This window comes from Triticum aestivum, chromosome 5A (genome assembly GCF_018294505.1).
Source record: "Triticum aestivum cultivar Chinese Spring chromosome 5A, IWGSC CS RefSeq v2.1, whole genome shotgun sequence".
NCBI classification, from domain to species: Eukaryota; Viridiplantae; Streptophyta; class Magnoliopsida; order Poales; family Poaceae; genus Triticum; species Triticum aestivum.
Window position 1 is genome coordinate 169,969,155 of NC_057806.1, and position 21,898 is coordinate 169,991,052.

At 53.6% G+C, this 21,898-nt stretch overlaps 1 protein-coding gene across 2 annotated transcripts; it reads left to right on the forward strand.

The window, feature by feature from the left end:
* The first annotated feature begins 368 nt into the window (after positions 1-368).
* LOC123102728 (protein cornichon homolog 1) lies at positions 369-8,787 on the forward strand. Of its 2 annotated transcripts, none has more exons than XM_044524155.1 (5): positions 369-690; positions 1,412-1,593; positions 3,020-3,142; positions 8,255-8,355; positions 8,472-8,787. In XM_044524155.1, the coding sequence occupies exons 1-4, from the start codon at positions 616-618 to the stop codon at positions 8,322-8,324; spliced, it is 450 nt and encodes a 149-aa protein (XP_044380090.1). In that variant the 5' UTR covers positions 369-615; the 3' UTR covers positions 8,325-8,355; positions 8,472-8,787. The 2 variants fall into 2 exon arrangements, with proteins under 2 accessions (XP_044380090.1, XP_044380089.1); XM_044524154.1 differs by having other exon boundaries at positions 370-690; positions 8,454-8,787.
* The last annotated feature ends 13,111 nt before the right edge of the window (positions 8,788-21,898 follow it).

The window sequence follows — 21,898 nt, forward strand, 5'->3', positions numbered from 1 at the left end:
GCGCTTTTCTGAATTTATTTCAAATCTTTAAGCGATATGCGTTCAATGAAAAAAGACCAACGACGATCCTACATATATTTTGTGGGGTCAATTGACCCCACAACTGTAGAGAAAACAATATAAAATCACGGTACATGTATTTTGGACTATGAACGAAATTATCTTAAAAATTACCAATGACCCCGTAGATTATATCAGTTGGCTTCGTTATTGGAGGAGATGTTTCTATCGACTACGATGGCATATAGGCGTACGATGTGTGTGCATGTGTTTATAAAAGTGATTATATATGTATACATGTATGAAACTCTCAAAGCCATTTTTCGTCTTTTAAATTGCTGTTGGAATTTTTTTTTGCTGTTGCGTCTAAATTCGCGAGACCTTCAGTCTGCCCCGACCGCCTCCTCGAACCCATCCAGGACCCATCTCCTCTCAACTCCAAACCCACGAACTCACCGCCGTCCCTCCCATCCCCGGCGGCGACCACGCCATTGAAGCCGGCGAGAGTGGTCTTAGGCGCTTGTCCATCTGGACCGGTTGATTGGAGCACAAACACGGGAGCGAAGAGCGGAGGGACGCGGTCCCGCTCGGTCCCGTGCAGCGGCGGCGGCCGACATGTCTGTCGAACTCGTCCTCTGGCTCTTCTCCTTCGCCTCTGTGATGGCCCTCGTCGGCCTCACTGCCTACCAGGCAAGCTCAGCTCCTCGTCCCTTTAAACTTTCGCCTTTGAGCCGCGAGTTTGGTCAAGATCTGCCGCACAATTGGCGAGATTCCTCACCAAATTGGGCTTCAGCTCGTCAGCTTTGTGGAATTCTGAACAGAATTTGGGCAGGGATTTGGTCAACGGTGTAGTTCTTGTCGTTCTTCCTTGCCAATATTACCAGTATAGTTGGTCAACTCGAGGTGGAAAGAAGATAGCCAGTAGTAGGTCAGCTGGACTGCGATTCAGCAAATTAGATCATGTCTAACTTACACTCACAAATCATCTTTGTATAGAAAGCTCCGCTACATTTGGTTAAATGCATCCAAAGTTTCTGCGCTGCTCAGTTTTGCTCATCTGCTTCCATGTTAGATGGAATGAAGTATTTCTGATTATTGTTCCTGTTGGAATGTTAGCACAAGCTACTAGGTAACATCCCGGTGCTTCCACAGCTTGTAACATCCCAAATATTGTGGTTGTTGTGAAACCAGCAGGATCATAGGCCGGACATGCATTATTGTAGCTTTAGCACCCAAAGCTTAAACCACCACGATTGATAATATTTTATACTTGAACAAATCCTTTTGTATAACAATGTAAGGCTGTAAGTAGATATTGTTGTCATGGTTTAGCTTACTGCAAAATAAGCTATTTAAGTTATTTTCTCTTATTGATTCATTCCACTGATTTTTCTTTGTGTTTTTGTATCAGCTTATCTGCTTATCTGATTTGGAGTTTGACTATATCAATCCATATGATTCATCATCTCGCATCAACGCAGTGGTCATAATAGAATACGTACTCCAAGGGGTCCTCTGCGCTTCTTTCCTCTTGACGCTGAATTGGTTTCCGTTTCTAGTTATGGCTCCTGTAACATATTACCATGTGAAGCTGTATGTACTTCTTCCTTTAATCCCTGAAGTTTACCTCTCAAACTATACATGCTTGTTTGGTCATTCCCCTGTTGTATTGCTATTATTTATGTGGATTACTTTATATCTCAGATTAGTTGTTCATTTGGGGAGGAATCTGTAATGCCTCTATCATTGTGGAATTCCAGTGTACATAATTAGTTTTGGAAATTAAATGTTTACTAAAGTATTTATCATCTTCATGAAATAGTGAAGGATAGAAACATATTATGGAAGTGCTCTGTAAAAAGAACTTTTTTAAATGATCCGGAGGCTGATCATTTGTAGTTGCTCTCTCATTTCGGGCTATTCATGTTTTATTGTTCTTCATGACCTTCCATGTTTAACATATTGGCCTGGCATTTACGCTTTTAGACAAGAAATGGTATGCACATATGCCCTAGTAACAATGTTGTGTCTGGCTTGTATTCATTCTTTTGTTGTTGTCATAATATGATAACATCTACTCTACAACGTACCTGCTATATGTGCTTTAATCTTGACATGAATCATTTCCTTTTTACCATTCCGCACTATGAAAGAACCATTAGACATTGTTTGCCTTGCACTAACCTTCACTGACTCTAAGCATATAGTTATCCTAGGATTAATGCAGAAACTTCTTAACCTTGCTCTAGTTTATGTTTCTAATCTGACCCACAGAGCCTTGTTTGTAATTACAACACAGAAATAACATCTCCCTGTTGTTGGTCTGCTTAATTGATATTGTTGGGCATTTACAAGTCGTTGCTATACATCAAAGAGATAAGTGTCTTCTAGGGAGACAACTAATTTTAGCATAAAGGAAATAGAAACAAAGTCCAATACAAGCAATACAGCAGGAAACAGCTATTAACTATGCACAGCTCTTAATAAATAATCCATCTAAGAGGATGAACCTGAATGGTGCAAAGTGACTCCAAACGTGAAAATTATTGAAGTTGCATCAAATATCTTTTACCTATTGGTAGACACACAAGTCCCAAGTAGAGGGACAGTAATGCCTCAATTTTTTTAAATCTGTTTTTCTCAGTCATTTTGGATCTCTTTTTCCTCAGTTGATCAGTTGAGACTTGACACCTGAAATAAAGTGCTTTATTGGCATTGGAGCTTGTTCTATTGAGAAGAGTAAATGTACTTTTGTAAGATACCCAATCTATACTGGTAATCTGCTTCTTGTATATAAAAATGAGAATGCATATGCGGGTAGTAACCACTAATTCCTGTAATAACTTTTTATTAAGAAAACAAAATAGATGTTTGCATATACCTTTGTAATGTGATCTAAGTACAATTGCCTATGCAAGGCATTCATTCTGCATATTTTACTTCCATTTACCTTTTCATCCTGTGCTTTCATGTTCTGTGTCATGATAGTTAAAGGAATATAATTATATTTTTTTATCAGGTATATGAATCGGAAACATCTTATAGATGTTACTGAGATATTCCGACAGTTACATGGAGAGAAGAAGTACAGGATGATCAAGCTTGCCTTCTACTTCGCATTATTTATTATATCCATTTACAGGTTTGGTTTTCAGACTATTTAATTTAATTTATCATATTTATGATTGGGTAAATTGTTTCTGCAAATGCATTCATATGCTAGTCTTAAAACATGGTTCTATCCAGTTAAAAAAAAGCGCGCCTAGGCGAGCGCATAAGCTTGCCTAGGTGCTAGGCGACAACAAAATGTCTAGCGCTTAATTGTGCTAGTCGTGCGCTTAAGCACGCCTAGGCGTGCACTTAGGCTAGATAAGCGCTATGCGTGGCGAAACGCACAATTAACACCTATCGCTTTCTTTATCCTTCTATCTACTTCTAAGTCAGTCACACACAACCTAGGACATTATAAAAAACCCTTTTATATTGTCTTACCCTAGTGCCCTCTGCAGTTGTGAAGTACTCCCCACTTTTGCCAAGAGGTCCGGGGTCCGACGTCGTCTCTCTGCATTGCACTGTGTAGCGGAGCTTGCCTCGTGTGATCCTTCCCGAGACCCCATCTGGCGTGGGACCCTTAGGCACTGGGTCTGTCCTTTTTCTTAGTACTTCCTTGCACGCTTCCAATTCAGCTTCAAGTGCATTATCACATATGAAGAGCTGCCTACAGGCCGTGTAGATAATCTCACCGGCAGAGTCACGAAGGACCATGCCACAGCCAGCGGAGCCGTCAGTGGCGAAATAGCTGCCATCCGTGTTGAGTTTGGCCCATCCATCCGGCAGCCGCACCCAGCGCAAGTCCTCTCCTGTATTAGCTCCCAGGCTGCGTGTGAGGTTTCGAACCGAGTCGTTCGCTGTCCACCCGGAGAACCATTTTGCCTTTGGTCGGATCATCTTGAGGGAACTGCTTGAGACACAACAGCAAGTTTATGTAGCTGTTGAGAAACCGTCGGGATGCTTCAGTCGGAGGCGGTGCTTATCATGTGTGATCTCATTCCGGGCATGTCAGGTGTGCTAAAGGACCATCAACAGTACCATGCGGCTGGCTTCTGACAACTGATCCTACACGCCGAATAGTCATTCCGGCCACTTTTTGCGGACATCCTCGACCACAGTCCTTAGCCCGCGGGCATCTGCACATAGCATGGTAACCATTCTCGCGTTCCACATGGGCAGATCATTAGATTCCAAATTGCGAGAGAATTTATTGGCCCAAGTGGCAAGAGAATTTGAGACCAGCCACCAGGCAAATACGCATACCTTAGGGGGAGTAGGGCACCCCCATATGGTCTTCCAGGTAACGCGATGACCATCCGTTGCCCTACTCGAAGCACTTGCCAACGGACGCTCATGCTCGTCCATGGCAAAAGTGTTATGTTGAACGAATTGAGAAGACACCGGATTTCTTCGGGGCCAAGGCGAGGACGTCACCGGGGACACGTGGAGAGGTATTGATGCGGATGATAGCGTCGACGTCGACCGAGAGGAAGTGGAAGAACATCCACCCGCCAGGCGCCATTGGCATCCAGCAGGTCTGCGTCGTGTCTTAGCCGCCGCGTCCTAGCCAGCATGTCCCTTGGGGCCTGAGGAGCTCGCCCGACGGCTCGCGTGGCAGCCACCCGATCCCTCTAGATGTGGATTTGCGCTCTGCTGCCCACCCGCCAAATCAGCCCCATTTTCAGCAGCTCCAATCCATACTGGATCGCTTGCCATGTGACCGATGCATTACTGAAAAGACAGTATCCGCCAGCTGCCCCTTTGGATAATATCGAGCTTTTAAAACCTGCGCACAGACTCTCGGGTTTGGTTAGAAGTCTCCAAGCTTGCGAGCTAGCAGTGCTTGGTTGAACACTGTGAAGTCACGGAATCCGAAACCATCATTGAGTTTATGCTTCTAGATTTTAGGCCAAGCCTGCTAGTGTGTTTTTTGCTTCCCCTCTGACGATCCCCACTAGAAGTTACGTACCATCTTGCTAAGAGCATCTCCAATAGAAGATGCAAATTTGGAGATGTAAAACAGGAGATGTTAAAATTTACATCTCCAAAAAGTGCTTTTTGCATCTCCATAAAAGGGCCAACTCCAACAGATGATGCAAAACGGAGATCTAAAAGTGCAACTCCAATAGGTGATGCAAACTGGAGATGTAAGAGTTAGAAACTTCAAATACTACTTCATTTCAAACATAGTTTGTTCAACTAGTACTTCATTTCAAACATAATTAAACATAGTTCTAATTAAAACACAATTAAACATAATTCTAATTTGAAGGGCTACTAGTTCAAACCACTACATCCATCAAACTACTACTCCGACGACTACTACTAGTTCACACAACTACTACTCGAAGATGAAACTACTCCTTGACTCCTCGTCGGAGCTCTTGAAATGCTCCCAGAACTCGTCCTTGTCCGGTGGATGTAAACTTTCAGCAGCTTTTCCTCCAGGTCCTTGTAGTGGGTGTCTTCGCCGTCTTGTCCGTTGGATGTAGTTGCCCTGTGGCTTCCCTCTAAGTACCTAATCACACATAGGGTCTCCGTTTGAGGTAGTAGCCATGTCTCACATGTAGAAAGTGGTAGTCCGGAGAGGAGCGAGTTCATCTTGGATTCGATAGCCCTTGCTCGAGCTCTTGTCATTGGTTCACGTGGTGTCGTGGGAGACGAAGGTAGGTCCATGGGGATGACCGTAGGATGCTCCGCATCAATACTGCATTTGGCTGGGTCAGTAAGTTGAGTAGCAGCGCCTTCATAAGCCATGATGATAGAATGGACCTTCTCCGCTTGTTGTGCTTCTGCCTTAAAGAAGAGCAATGTATCATTGGCGAACAAGAAGTGAGAGATACCAAGAGCACGCCGGTATACCTTCAGGGAAGTAAAATTTCCTTTAACTCACCATCCTGTAACAAGGCAGAAAGTCCATGAGCAATAAACAGGAACGAGAACGGAGAGAGAGGGTCACCTTGCTGTAGCCCACGCGACGGCGCGAACGAATCCAAGAGGGTGCCATTAAATTTGACAGTGTATCTAACCGAGGTGACACAAGTAGGAGTATAATCCAGTTCATCCATCGGTCAACGAAACCCAACTTTTGCATCGTCCACTTCAAGAAAACCTAATTAACCTGATCATTTGCCTTTGAGTGGCCCACAGCATATAGGCGCAGAAACTCTGCTGGATCCTTCTCCTGCTGGATATGATGTATGCAGTCAAACGCAACCAACACATTATCTGTTATCGTTCTTCCTAGCACAAGAACACTTTGTACTGGCGATATGATCTCATCAAGAATTGGCCTCAACCTGTTAACTAAGCACTTCGACACCACCTTATAAATGACTGAAATCAGTGAGTTTTACCGGATTATCAACTTTTGGGATGAGGACAATGGCATTGTTATTCACCCTTTCAGGCACAACTCCTGACCGGAAAAATTGCTTAACACCAGCAATTGCTTGGTCCTTCATTATTGCCCAGTTTCTCTGAAACATCCCGCTGGAAATCCATCTGGTCCAGGGGCTTTGAGCGGGCCTATCTGGAAAATTGCGTCAGCAATCTCCTTATCAGAAAGCTCTGCACACAGACCTTCATTCATATTGTCAGTAACACGCATTGATAAGGTCAATTACACACAGCGCTGGATCAGCAGTAAACAAATTTATGAAGTAATCTGTCTCCATATTAGCCATGATGGCGCTGTCCTGCTGCACCACGCCACTATCATCAAGGGATTTTATCCTGTTTCCGCGCACGCGACACCACCTACTTGATCTGCACACAGTGCCGGATCTGTAGCTTCCCGAATAGTCCTCTGATCTGCGTTCATAGCCATTAGTTCCTCAAGACGAGTATGGGATTTATGAATTTCTTTTTCCTTCACCCATGCAATGCGTGCATGAGCTCGCCTAGCGCCGCCGCCACGTCACCAAGGTTGCCCATGGCACCAGCCGCTGACCAGGCTTGCATGATCACCTCGGGCAGCGCTGGGTCACGCTTCCAAGCAACTTCATAGCGGCGGCACCTCTTACCCACATTCTCCTGTTGTAACTTGGCCAAGCACCTTAGGAGGATCGGTGCATGGTCTGACAAAGGAGCAACCAGGTGCTTAACACCTGCCTCCAAGACAAGTCATGCCATTGGTTGTTTGCCACTGCCTGGTCGAGCCGAACTTTGACGTTTGCTCGGCTGGATCGCTGGTTATCATAAGTGTATGGCAGACCTGAAAAACCAAGACCACCGAGACCACATAACTCCAAAACATCACGAAAGTTAATCATCTGACCTGCCGAGCGAGGAGTCTCGGAGAAATGTTTGAAGCCCCACATGGCCTCGTTGAAATCTGCAATCACTGCTCACGGCATGTCCGCTTAGTGGTGAAGATGACTGAGAAGTGACCACATGCGATGTCGGTCCTCCGTCTGGGACTCGCCGTAGATGCGGGTGAGCCTCCAAGGAGTAAGGATCAATATACCGTACATCCATAGCCTTCACATTGTCTTGGCATAAATTCATGCCAGAAAAGAGCTAAAGCTCCACTAAGACCATTTAATCCTTCGAAACCACTTAAACCTAGATGAGATTGATATCTTCTCATCCTATCTTTCGACTACCTAGTTTCACAAAGAAAAAAATACATGGGGATTGAGCTTGCACTAAGCTCACAAGATCGCGGACTGTCCGGGAGTCTGTTCTGGAACTTCTCTGCCAGATATTGTGCAACTGCAGGGTTGTCATTCTCACACACTTCCTGGGTGCTTTTGTTCTGCTGATGAGCCCCGCCATTGATCCTGTCCTTCCTGCTGCTATTCCTGCTAGAACTGGAGTCGGCATCAGACAAGTTGAGGCCATGAAACACCAGGAGGTTTGATTTGGCTCAGACGGTACTTGTCTGCTGCATGAAGCGACGTGGCGGGGAGCACCTCAGCCTGCAATCATGGATCCTGCTCGGCTCCCCACCTCTAGGTTTACGTCCACATGTTTTCAGCCCAGCAATAATGAAAAAATAGTAGAAATATATTAGTATTATAGAGGTTTCCTTCATGATCCTCTTCTCCTTGTTACCACTTACCAGTTGTGCTATGCATATAATCCTGGGTTTGTGCTATACTTAATTCAGCATTTGTTCAAGCTTAGTTTTCTGCCACTTGCACGCTAGGGATGCTTGTTGCCAAATATAATTGTTAATATATATGATACGTCTTTTCAGGCTTGTCATGACGGCTGTGCTACTATTTATTGATGAGGATGTGAATCTGGTAGAAACTAGGACTATTTAGAGCTTGTCATCAACATCTCACATGTGGCCAGGTATATTACTACCGTGTCTGCTCACTGGGAGAGCTGTTAATCATTTCATTAATAACCTGCACTGAAACTGGTGCCTGGCACTGATTTTCTTTTTCAAGGGAATCCCAATGATGCAGTTGGTTAACTTGTCGCACACATGTTTCGACATCTGGCTCCTAATGAACACTTAACACGAGGAACCGGTGAGAGTACATTCCAGTCTTCCAGAAATTCTGAAACAAGACGGTTCATTTGTTCTGTAGGAGCTTATCTGGTGCCTGGGTGTTGATTGTAACCATCAGGCAGAACTGACCTTGTGCTGTACATTGTAATTTCATGCGTTTTGGTATTGCAACGCCATCTGTCGAGATTTAGTTAACGCTGGACATCTTGGTGTGGTATGCGCGAACGCTGACATCTTGCACTTATATCGCGGTGTTGTATTTTGATTCATCTCTGCTTTGTCTGTGAAACTGGACGGAGCGTAGTGTTTTCCAAGATGTTTCCTTGAGCCGACTGCAGTAGCAGGCATTCACTCTTGAGATGTGAAAGTGCATGTGTGTCGGAGTAATGGGGAGTAATGGGTCACGGGTAGGCTAACCTGAGTTCCAGAACCTTTCAAAACATCGGGGCAGGTTGCGCCCCTCAAGACCCCAGGACAAAGAGCCGCCTTCTGAGAAGTCGGCGGCAAGACAACCGATTAGCCACTTGCGGCCGAGTCCCAAGAACGACTTCAGGATAAGCCGACTTCTGACTGATGACTTCCCGAGATGACTTCCCGAGAAGCCGACCTTGGGGAGTCGGCCCGCGACTCCAACAAACTCCATGTCCTCATCAAGAGGGACATGACAGGGGAGTGGTTACAGTGAAGCGTGCTCCCATCCCTTTTCAGAGGCAGGCATGGCCACAGTACGCCGTACCCGTGGGGATCTTCGTGGGGCGTGGCACTGTTGCCATGCCGACCCTGACATCAGCACCAGTGGACCGAATCCTGCGCTCACGACGGCTTGTCTGTACGACCCTGGGGCGGCGGGTCCCACCAGCCAGCGGGACCCCAGAAGACGGCAAGTGCGCCACCAGTCGAACCCGTTGGGAGTCGGCCCCGGAAAGTCGGCCAGCCCCTCCCTCGGGGCCCACGCGCAATTAACCAGATGTGACGGAGAGTGGCAATAGTGATCGCCCGTCAAGCGGCAGGGCTGTTGTCACGACTCCATGACCAAGCCCGCGTCATTAGAAGCACGGCTACACTAATCAGCAGCCGGTAAGACCCGCCCGCGGCGGACGCGGCCTATCGGCTCCGTACCGAGCCAGTCGACGGGGCCCACCAGTCGGCGGGCCCCAGCAGTCGGCGGAGAAGACGGAGGCCGGAGGCACTGACGGCTGGGCCCGCGCCCAGCTGAATTACCATTGTACCCCTGGGGGTGGTAGGCCTATATAAACCCCCAGGGCACCCATGCAAAGGGTTGGAATCCATTAGCACTAGACCAGATGATATAGGAAGGAGGGAGCTAGCCTTGCCTTCTCCTACCTCCAGGAAACAGCTCAAGGAGCAACCGTGTAAACACTTTGGCATAGTGATCATGCGGAGACCCCGTAGAGCAGCAGTAGGGGTATTATCTCCCCGGAGAACCCTGAAACTGGGTAAGATTTGCCGGCGTGCATGTCTTCGCCTCATCCCGTTTCCAGGCATCGGCGACGTTCTACTCGCCCCCACCATGATAAGCCATCCTTTGGCATATGTCGCACCCAACCCCCGACATTTGGCGCCCACCGTGGGGCCTGGTGCACCGTCGTCCGGAGACCTGCTCTGGACGAGAACCCTTTCCCTCCCTGGCGAGCGCAGCCAGCCAGGCACGCCAGACGGAGTTTGCCCTGACGCGCTGCACGGCGTTGAGATCGCCTGCGCAGCCAGCTGCCTCGCCGAACTTGTCGGTGAGGTTCGCCTCTCCGACGAACCTGCATCCAACGCAGGCGCGGGTGGCCCCGAGAGCCTCCTCGCGGGCCTCCTCGACCAACTCCACGTCACCGGCGAGCCTGCCGTGGACTTGAAGTCTGTAGGTTCCACCGATCCGATGCTGGTCGACTCCGACACCGCGTCGCTCGACGCGTTCCCCACCAACGTGGTGGTCTACGACGAACCTCTCCCTCGCGCGGAGAGCGACGGAAGCACCGTCACCGAGGTGCTCGTCATCAGTCATGACGAGCCTCCCGGCGGAGGAGCGCATGACCCACTTGGCGCGGCACTACAAGACCTGACTGTGCCCATTCCGGAAGACGCTGACGCGGAGACGTTGGAGGCGCGCCGCCTTCAACTCGTCGAAGGCGCGAAGAAGCTGGCTAGCATGAGACGCTTGTCAGAAGCCTACCAGCGTGAGATAGATCGCGCTGTTGGTGGCTCGCCAGCCTCAGCTGGGCCCAGCCGCCTTGGCGCGGTCCAGCAGCGCGGCGTGGCCATCGCCAACCTGTTCGGGGCAAGTCGCCCTGTGTACGCTACGCCTGCGGAGAACATTCGAGCCGCCCAGGCGGCGGCGGACGAGCTGGACAACTTCGAGGGCGAAGAGCGCCGCCTGATGATGGAGCGAGTCCAGTGGCTCCTCGACGCGGCTGCCGCACAGAACGGGGCCGACTGCCACACGAAGGCGCCGCAGCGGCAAAACGACGACCTTCGCCGAGATCAAGGCGCGACGTCTCGGACGCCGACTGGCGGCGCCCGAGGAAGGAAAGACAAAGATCCGACTGTCAGCCACAGTCGGACTCACATTACCATAGAGCGCGACCAAGACGGCCGCCCGAGAGCAGAAGAACGACGGGACGACTGTCCGCTTCCTCCTCCTCGCAAGGAAAGGCGAGTCTCCCCATCGCCTGTTGATCATCCGACTCTTGGCGACTGCCTTGGCCGCCGAGAGGGAGTCGGGGAAAATGACGCCCGCCACCGGATCGACCGACTTCACCGATCCCTGGCGCTGGAAGAAGAAGACGAGTTGGGTCTGCCTTGTTTCGGGCCCCGCATTCGAGACGAGCCCTTTCCCAAAGGGTTCACGCTCTCAAGAGACACGCCCAAGTACACCGGCTCCGTGAAGCCGGAGGACTGGCTGGTCGACTACTCCACAGCTGTCAACATAGCGAACTGCAACAAGCGTGTCGCCGTAAAATACGTTCCGCTCATGCTCCAAGGCACGACCCGGACATGGCTGAACAGCCTGAAGCCTCGCAGCATCAACAGCTGAGTCGACTTCATCGAAGTATTCGTCCGCAACTTCACCAGCACGTACAAGCGTCCTCCCAAGCCTCGTCAGCTTTCCTTGTGCATGCAAGATCCCAACGAGTCGACTCGCGACTACCTCACGCGTTAGGCCGAGCTTCGGAACTCCTGCGAGGGCCTGCACGAGGTGCAGGCTATCAAGTACTTCACCGCCGGGTGCAGAGAAGGCACCCTCCTCAAGCACAAGCTCCTCTGCGACGAGTCAGAAACCCTCGACGAGTTGCTGATCATAGCAGACAAGTATGCCACAGCCGGCTCCTCCATGAAGGCGGAGATTCAAGTTAGCGCAACTGGCAAAGTGGCCCCTCAGGCTCCAAGAACTCCGGTAGGAGACGCCAGTCGGCGGCAACAGCAGAACGACCACAAGCGCAAGGCCCCGCAGCTGGCTTCCAGCAGCCGGCAGGTCGCGACAGTTGAAGCCCAGCAGCCGGATGGGCAGCCTCCACCCAAGCGACAGAAAGGTGGCAAGCCCAACTAGTTGCCGACTTTCTCATACGAGCAGACTCTGGATGGTCCTTGCAAGTTCCATAGCGGCGCAAAGCCGTCGAATCACACCACCCGGAAGTGCCACTGGCTCACCAGGATCGCCAAAGGAGATGGCCTCCTACCTCCCCCGCCTGCTGGGCATCCACCTTCGCCTCCGCCCCAGCAGCCGGCTGTCAGGCCAGTCGGTGCAGTACAAGACGAGTATCCCGAAGAGCACGGAGCCTACGTGATATTTACCAGCATGGCTGATGATCGACGCAGCAGGCGGTTACAGCAACAAGAGGTGAATGCAGTAGCATCAGAGACGCCAGAGTTCATGCATTGGTCCGAGAAGCCTATCAGCTGGAGCAGGGCTGATCACCCAGAGGTGATGCCGAGTCCGGGCTCTTATGCCTTGGTCTTGGATGCCACCTTTGCCACGGATAGACGAGCTGCTCGTTTCTCGCGAGTTCTGATAGACGGAGGCAGCAACATCAACATCCTGTACAAGGACACCATGAAGAAATTAGGAGTTAAGCAAAGACAGCTTCAGAGCAGCCGGACTGTGTTCCACGACATTGTTCCTGGGCTTTCCTGCTCACCAATCGGCAAGATCCTGATGGACGTCCTCTTTGGAGACAAAGATCACTTTCGCCGAGAGTTAGTTTGGTTTGAGGTGGTGGACCTCGAGAGCCCATAGCATGCACTACTTGGCCGACCCACCCTGGCCAAGTTCATGGCGGTCCCCCACTACGCCTACCTCAAAATGAAGATGCCCAGTTTCAGGGGGATTCTGACCGTAGCCGGCGAGTACCGGAAGTCGTCTGCCTGTGCGGCTGAGAGTAGTCGGCTGGCCGAGTCCCTGGTGATCGCGGCCGAGAAGCGGCTCCTTGACCGGGTTGTGGCGATGGCCGGCAAGCAGCTAGAGGTGTCGCCTAACCCAAAGGAGTCGGAGGCTGAGGGTTCGTTCAAGCCGGCCAAGGAGACAAAGCAGATACCCTTGGATCCGGAGCACCCAGAGAGGTACGCTGTCATAGGCGCAAACCTCGACAGCAAATAGGAAGGCGAGCTCGTCGATTTCTTCCGTGAGAATCGGGACATCTTCGCATGGTCCCCCAAAGACATGTCAGGTGTACCGACGGAATTCACCGAGCACAAGTTACATGTCCGATCTGATGCAAAGCCGGTCAGGCAGCCCTTGCGCCGTCTATCAGAAGAAAAGAGAAGAGTTGTCGGAGAAGAGATAGCCCGACTCCTAGCAGCCGGCTTCATTATGGAAGTGTTCTTTCCAGAGTGGCTAGCCAATCCGGTCCTGGTACTGAAGAAGAACAAGCAGTGGCGAATGTGTATTGACTACACAAGCCTCAACAAGGCCTGCCCCAAGGACCCGTTTGCTCTACCAAGAATTGATCAGGTGATAGACTCCACTGCCAGATGCGAGCTGTTGAGCTTTTTGGATGCATATTCAGGATATCACCAGATCAAGCTGAACCCGGCTGACAGACTGAAGACCGCCTTCATCATGCCGTTTGGAGCCTTCTGCTACCTCACCATGACGTTCGGCTTGAGGAATGCCGGCGCCACCTTTCAGCGTTGCATGCAGAAGTGCCTCCTCAAGCAACTCGGGAGAAACGCCCACATCTACGTGGACGATGTGGTGGTGAAGACGGAAAAGCGTGGAACACTGCTGGAAAACCTCAAGGAGACCTTTGAGAACCTGCGCCGATTCCAGATCAAGCTCAATCCCGAGAAGTGCGTCTTCGGAGTACCAACCGGCCAACTCCTTGGCTTCCTGGTCTCTAAACGCGGCATAGAATGCAACCCCATAAAGATCAAGGCCATTGAGAGGATGAAGGTACCCAGCCGACTGCTGGACGTGCAAAAGTTCACCGACTGCTTGGTGTCCATCAGCCGATTCATCAGTCGGCTGGGCGAGAAAGCTCTCCCCTTATACCAGCTCATGAAGAAGACCACTTTTTTCGAGTGGAACCACAAGGCGGACGAAGCTTTTCTCCAGTTGAAGAAGATGCTGACTACTCCACCCGTTCTGGCGGCTCCGACTCCTAAGGAACCTATGCTCCTGTACATCGCCGCCACCAGCCGGGTAGTCAGCACGGTCATTGTAGTGGAACGCAAGGAGGAAGGCAAGGCACTACCTGTCCAGAGACCGGTATATTACCTGAGCGAAGTACTGTCGGCCTCCAAGCAGAACTACCCCCACTACCAGAAGATGTGCTATGGCGTGCACTTTGCCGCCAAGAAATTGAAGCCTTACTTTCAAGAGCATCCAATCACTGTGGTCTGCACGGCCCCACTTGCCGAGATCATCGGAAGCCGAGATGCTTCTGGCCGAGTGGCCAAGTGTGCCATAGAGTGGCTCCCTACACCATCCACTACCAGCCCCGCACCGCCATCAAGTCACAAGCACTGGCCGACTTTCTCGTCGACTGGGCCGAGACCCAGTACCTACCTCCAGCGCCCGACTCCACCCATTGGTGGATGCATTTCGACGGCTCCAAGATGCGCACCGGCTTGGGAGCCGACGTTGTCCTCACTTCTCCTAAAGGCGACAAGCTCAAATACGCACTGCAAATCCATTTTGCCGCTTCCAACAACATCGCCGAGTACGAGGCGCTCATTCACGGGCTCCGGCTTGCCAAAGAACTCGGCATTCGCCAGATCCCGTGTTATGGCGACTCGGACTTAGTGGTCCAGCAGTCATCTGGCGACTGGGACACCAAAGATGCAAATATGGCGAGTTACCGTTTCCTCGTGTAGTAACTCAGTGGGTATTTCGAGGGGTGCGAGTTCCTCCATGTGCCAAGAAACGACAATGACCAAGCAGACGCCTTGGCACGAATCGGCTCTACCCACCAAGCAATACCATCCGGCGTCGCCCTTCAACGCCTCCTCAAGCCGTCTGTCAAGCCTTCACCAGAATCAGACTCCATCTTCGTGCCGGCTCCTCCCGAAGAAGTCGGATCCGACTCCAGAGCCCCGGCAGACGGTACGGGGATTTTGGCAGATGGCTCCAAAGCCGCCACAGTCGAGGCCGGCCCAGGGACTGCAGAACCCGGCCCGGGGACTGCGGCGGCGGGCTCGAAGACTCCAGAACTCGGCCTAAGAGCCGCGCCAGTCGGCCCGGGGACTTCATTAACCCAGCAAGCGGTTGTTGACTCCAACCCGCCGCCTCCCAGCCCAACCGCCCTCGTCCAAGTCGCAGTTCTGGCAGTCGAAGAAATAGCAGCACCCTCATGGGCCCAGCCCATCCTCAAATTTCTGGTGAGCAAAGATTTGCCGACTGATGAGACTTTAGCTCGGCAAGTACAACGCCAAGCGGCAGCCTACACCATAGTCAACAGAGAGCTGGTCAGGCGCAGCGTCACTGGTGTCTACCAGCGCTGCGTAGAGCCAGAGCAAGGCCAAGCAATTCTCAAAGACATCCATCAAGGCGAGTGCGGCCACCATGCGGCTTCAAGAGCACTCGTCGCCAAAGCTTTCCGACACGGTTTCTTTTGGCCAACAGCCTTAGAAGAGGCCAAGGAATTGGTCCGAAAATGCAAAGGGTGCCAGAAGTTCCGCTCCAAGCCGCATCAGCCGGCTTCTGCACTCAAGACCATCCCCATTGCCTGGCCTTTCACAGTTTGGGGTCTAGACATGATGGGACCATTCAAGACGGCACGAGGTGGCTTAACTCACTTACTTGTCGCAGTGGACAAGTTCACCAAGTGGATAGAAGCGAAGCCAATCAAGAAACTGAACGGTCCGACTGCCGTGACTTTCATCTCCGACATCACAATTCGGTACGGCATACCACACAACATCATCACCGACAATGGCACAAATTTTGCCAAAGGCGCCTTGGCCCGTTTCTGTGCGACACTGGGCATCCGACTGGACCTAGCATCCGTCGCCCATCCACAGTCAAACGGCCAGGTGGAGCGGGTAAAACAACCTCATCCTATCCGGTATCAAGCCCCGACTGATCGAGCCTCTGGAGCGCTCGGCTGGCTGCTGGCTCGACAAGTTGCCAGCCGTCCTTTGGAGTCTGCGCACGACTCCAAACAAGTCAACCGGCTTCATGCCCTTCTTCCTCGTCTACGGTGCTGAAGCCGTCATCCCAACGGACATAGAGTTCGATTCCCCGCGAGTCACCATGTACACTGAGGAAGAAGCAGAAGAAGCACGACAAGACGGCGTCGACCTGCTGGAAGAGGGCCGGCTGTTGGCACTCAGCCGGTCCAGCATCTACCAGCAGAGCCTGCGCAGATACTATAACAGGAAGGTCAGGCCGAGATCTTTCCAAGAGGGCGACCTTGTGCTCCGACTGATCCAGCGAACAGCCGGCCAGCACAAGCTGTCGGCGCCTTGGGAAGGCCCTTTCATCATCAGCAAAGTGCTGGACAACGACTCCTACTACCTGATTGACGCTCAGAAGCCCCGAGCACGCAAGAGGGACGACTCCGGCAAAGAGACAGAGCGGCCATGGAATGCAAATCTCCTTCGAAGATTTTACAGCTGATGCAGTATGTACCACGTTACCTTTTGTATTAAAGTACCAAGACTTCGGGCCCCCCGAGACGAGTTCGGGGACTGCCCTCTTTTGTCTATATGATAAAAATGATGCCTACGAGTATGTTACTCTTTGTTATGCCGCTTGGCACCGGGCTCGACAGGTCGGCCCGGGGACTTGCCGCCTTGCACTATGAAATGCTTCCTGCAGCCGGACAAGTAGTGTGTGGCGCCTAAGCCATCTCTTGTCAGAAGCCGCAGCTCGCAGAGCGACTGTACGATGGGTAGGAGTAAGGTAGAATGGGCGTTCGCATGAAAAATGGCTAAGGATTCAAAGCATAAAACATAGCTTAAGCCGGCTTCCAGCCTCTTTTTCTTTCGCAAACCGACTATTGAAGCAGTCGGCTCACCGCCTTCTATTCAACTTGCTCAAAAACTCTAAAATGGCTAAGTACTTGCCTTTCCAAAGTAGCCAAGCATTTGATTCAACGGCAGTCCGCAGAGCGGCTGTCCGACTGGCAAGACGGCAATTAAGAGAAGGCGGCAAAGAAAAAAGCCAAAAGAGCAATGAGCAAGAAAAGATAGAATTCGGATAAATATTTACATAACATAGGCCCTTGGCCGAATCTTCGAGCAGAAGTTCAAAATACACCCCGCGGGTGGAATTGTGCGAATTAACAAGTTCTTCAAAGACTACTAAAGCAGATAAAATAAAGATGGCAGCTTAGGAAGCGGTAAACGGATTCGGAGGGTCGGAGGAGACGACAGCGTTGGGCGTTGGGGCGGCCGGCTGGGCAGTCTCGGCTTGATCGCCTCCGGCGGCAGTCGACTTGGTCGCACGCGGCTCGTTGCTGGAGGCGCGGTCGAGCTGAGGCTGGCCGTCCGCTCCGTCTTCTGGTGCTTCCGTCTCGCCTCCGTCCTCCGCCTCGCCTTCCTCCTCGACGCTGGAGCCGATCACCTCCGCCGAGTCCTCGCCGTAGTCTGGGTTCATCCCAACCCACTCCGGCGGTACCTCCTCGCCGTCTTCAGCCCGCTTGGGGACGAAGATGCTGGTGTCGGTGTACTCGGCGATCGCCGCGGCACGCTTGACGAGGGCGTCTTCCGCGGCTGCCAGCTCCGGCTGGGCCTCTGACCGGAGTGTGGCCAGCCGGTCTAGGTCCAGCCCCGGATACCAAGCCTTGACGAACTCCAAGGCCCGGCGCGCTCCAGCTCGGGCCGAGGAACCTTTCCAGGCCTCAAGATGACCAGCCGCGACCTCTAGCCAGTCGACAGTCCGACTGGGGGTGCGCGGAGCCTGCATGTCTGGCAACAAGGCAGCAATCGCCTGGGCGCCGACACGTTGAAGCCGGCGCAGCATCCGGTGAGCCGGCCGAAGGCGAGCCTCGATGCTCAGGATATGCTCATCAAGGATTCGGGGGGCGTCGGCGGCGATCTCTGCGCCTTCCTCCCTCCGACCTTCATGGTCAGCCTCGATGGCTTGGATGGCGGCCTGCGAGTGCCCAGGGAAGAAGTCTGCCAAGACGGAAAGAATGAAGAAGCAAGTCAAAAATCAGGAGTCGGCACGACTTATAATCGGCAGCTCGAAGAAAGAAAGTAAAGAAACTCACCATCAACAATGTCTTCAATCTCATGGAAGCCGGAGGCCAGCATTGCCTCTTTGTCAGTCCAGGAGGAGCGCTCGCTCGCGAACTCGGCCAGGAGGGCGGCTTCCGCCTCTTCCGCCTCCTTCTGCGTCTTCGTAAGCAGCTCCCTCTGCTCTGCCAATTGTGTGGCCAGCAGATCGCGCTCTGTGGCGAGCTTGCTGCACTCCTCCCCTTGGCGCGCAACGCGGAGTTGGCTTCGCTCAGCTGCTGTTGAAGAGCAGCGTTGGCTTCTGAAGAGAAGGAAGAAAGAAGGCGTTAAGTCATCAATAAAGAAGGTCGCCGGGGAGATCCGGCCCGACTGCTCAGCAGTCGGCCCGAATCTCGGGGACTACAGCCCGCGGGTGCGCCAGCGCGCCCCCGCAAAGAAGAAAAAGGACTCACTCCGGCTCTCCGACAAGTCGGCGGTCCGCTTGCCCAGCTCTTCAACGTTGTGGTTGAAGGCAGTGACACGGAGGTTGTGGTAGTCCTGCGACAAGTATTTCAGACAAAAGTTAGTACCCGGAACTCACCAATTGAAAGTTTCGGGCCGCCTGCTCAGCAGTAGGTCCGAAACTCGGGGACTACACCCAGTGGGTGCGCTGGCGCGCCCCCACAGAGAGGAATAAGAAAACAAGGACCAACGAGAAAGCATACTCGGACGGCTGCCCACGATGCCAGGTACGCCTTGGTGCAGTTCTGGATGGCGTCGCACTCAGCTCGCAGCTTCATCTGGACGTCCAGAAGCGCCTGGTTCAGCGGCCCCGTGCCACCTCCTCGCACCCACCCAATGGGCGCGGCGCTCGTCGCTTCGGCATCTGGGATCGCCGAGCTGGCGGTGCCGGCCTCCAGGGGGCGTGGCGCCGAAGTCGCCTTCTCAAGACGGCGGCGCGTTGGCGCGCCGACTTGAAGGAGTAGCCTTGCCACGGCCTCATCTTCAGTCGGCGGCACCGGCGGGTCCGCCGGCTGTTTGCCTTGCGCGCTCCCAGACGGCGGTGGAGGTGGCGGCGGAACGATCACGTCCGGCATGGAGGAGTCGCCGCCTTCCCTCTCCATGATGGGGTTCTCGCCGCCAGCTTCCCCAGACTGCCCCGTGAACTCCGGAGGCGGCGGCGCAGAGTTCAGCGGGGTGACGAACACCGCCGATTGGCGGTGCGCGGCCTCCTCAGCTTGCCGCTTTGTCGCGACGGTGGCTTCGGCCTCCGCCAGCTTCTTTTTGGCGGAGGCCTCCGCCTTCTCGGCCTCCACCTTCTCCAGGCGGGCAGCTTCTTCCTCATTGCGCTTCTCCTGCGAGTTCCGCTCCGTCGCCTCTCGGAGGTCAGCGGCGGGGTCAATCCGCCGAGTGGTGGCGGACGTCTCCGCTGACCCCATGACGGAGGCGGCGACAACCCTCTCAAGAGTGAGGGGAGCCCTGAAGCGAGGGAAGCAAGTAAAAGACTCAGACAAAGCGACAAAGAAAGAATAAAGCGTTAAGACGGAATACTCACGCGGAGACCAGTGGCGGCTTCTTTACTTCCTTGCGGAAGCGGCTGGCCTTCGCGGTCGCTTCGTCCCGCTTGGTCGCCGCAGCCGAACTCTTGGGCTTCTTCGGCCGACTGCCGAACAAGGTCGGCACAGCCCTGCGCTTCTTCCCGCCGCCTGGAGCACCCGACGCGGCAGAAGAGCCCGCGCCGGGATAGCTAGCTCCTGGCCGGTGGCGGGGGGCGACCTCCTCATCATCATCAGGCCAGTCCTTTGGACTGGCCCCGAGCCGCGGGCCGCCTCCTCCCTCGGCGTCGTCTTCCAAAGCCGCCGCCCCCAGATCGGGGTCGTCGACGTCGCTCTCCGCCCGATCGGCAAGGAACTCGCGGGCCGGCCCCGTGGTGCCGGCTGGTGGATGGAGGAGGGGATTCTGACCAAAGCCGACTGGTCAGGTCGCATAAAACAAACTCGGCAAGAAAGAAGACAATTCAAAGAAAGAAAGAAAAGGCAACTCACTGTGGGTGGGGGGTTGGCGCGGGAGTACGGCTCCTTGCCGAACCGCCAGTCCTCCAGGAGCTTGCTGTCTGAGAGGTAGTTCACCACGTAGACCACCTCCTCGTGAGGCATGTCCTTGGTGCACATCCGATTCGGGTCACGGTGCCCGCTCATTTGGCATATCATGTGGGGGCGACCTTGGAGCGGGAGAACTCGGCGCGCCACGAAGGCAGCCAGCAGGTCCGGACCAGTCAAGCCCTGCGACTGCGTCAACACTCGGAGTCGCGTGACGGCGCCAGCTCCCGCAAGCGTCAGCGACTTGGCCCGGTACGACCAGTTGGGCAGTCTCCCAGCCGGCGGGCCGGCTTCGAAAGCCGGCAGGTTGACCCAATTGCCCTTCACGAAGACGCTCTTCACGTAGAAGTACGATCGCTGCCACATCTTCACCGACTTTATCAACTTGATGGTGGGGAAGGGGTTGTCGGCCCCCGACCTCCGCACGGCGATGAACGCGCCGCACTGAGCCGGCACGCCTGCAGCCTGGGTGCCGAGCTTGGAGTAGAAGAACTCCCCCCAGAGCTCGAGGGTGGGGAGGACTCCGAGGAAGCCTTCACACATGGCCACAAAGGCGGACAACAGCACCACCGTGTTGGACGTGAGGTGGTGCGGCTGGAGGCCGTAGAACTCCAGAAAGGAGCGGAAGAAGCTGCTCGCCGGTAGCCCCAATCCGCGCAGGCAGTGCGAGTGGAAGATAACCCGCTCGCCCTCCTCCGGCGCCGGAGAGATCTCCCCCCTCGGTGCAAGGCGTACCCGCACGTAATCTTCGCCGGGGAGCCGACGAGTCTTGCGCAGGAACTCGATGTGGTCGTCATGGACTTCTGAGCCATCCCAGGTGCCGGAATGCACCGAAGGAGGCGCGGCGGCAGAAGAAGAACTCATCGTGAGCGGGTCGCCGCGGCGTTCGGCAAAGCTTGGGCGCGCGGCGATGCGAGGAAGAAGAAGAAGAAGAAGTGAAAGGAGTAGCGTGGAGGAGGGACGCGCGTGCTCTGCCGCGCCCTCCCTCCTCCCCCTACTTATAGCCTCATGGGCTGCGAAGCCGAGGGGGCGGTCGTGGGATTTACTGCGCCCATGACTCCACGACCCTCACGTTTCCACGACAAAAGTTACTGCGCGCAGTAACTTCACGGGAATCCCAACCGTCCGCTCAGGCCACAGCGGATCCGCCCGAGCGTCGAGGCGCGGTAATGGCGGGCCCCGCCTACGGGCCTGTCCCATCACGCGCGTAGGCTGGCAGACTGGCCCGGCCGCGTGTTGCCACGTGATAGGCCCGAAACGGGCGGCAGCCTGGAAGCCTAGCCAGCACGCTACTTGGATCCCGCCGCGACGTTCGAAATATTGTGCAAGTCAGAGTTGGGCGAGTTCGACTCCTTCTAGTCGGCTCGGCAGAAGTCAAGCAAGATCCATGTCTCGGGCATCCGGAAAGAGAAACTGCTGAGGCTCCTCGGCCGATCGTCCGCGGCGCCTCATCAGCTTCGGGGACTACTGTCGGAGTAATGGGCCACGGGTAGGCTAATCCGAGTCCCAGAACCTTTCAAGACATCGGGGAAGGCCGCGCCCCTCAAGACCCCAGGACAAAGAGCCACCTTCTGAGAAGTCAGCGGCAAGGCAACCGACTAGCCACTCGCGGCCGAGTTCCAGGAACAACTTCAGGATAAGCCGACTTCTGACTGACGACTTCCCGAGAAGCCGG

Excerpts from the sequence above, each read along its gene's own strand:
- LOC123102728 (XM_044524155.1), top strand. The coding sequence starts at position 616 with ATGTCTGTCGAACTCGTCCTCTGGCTCTTCTCCTTCGCCTCTGTGATG. Across the intron at positions 691-1,411 it reads TCGGCCTCACTGCCTACCAG|CTTATCTGCTTATCTGATTT; the intron begins GCAAGCTCAGCT and ends TTTTTGTATCAG. Across the intron at positions 1,594-3,019 it reads ACATATTACCATGTGAAGCT|GTATATGAATCGGAAACATC; the intron begins GTATGTACTTCT and ends TTTTTTTATCAG.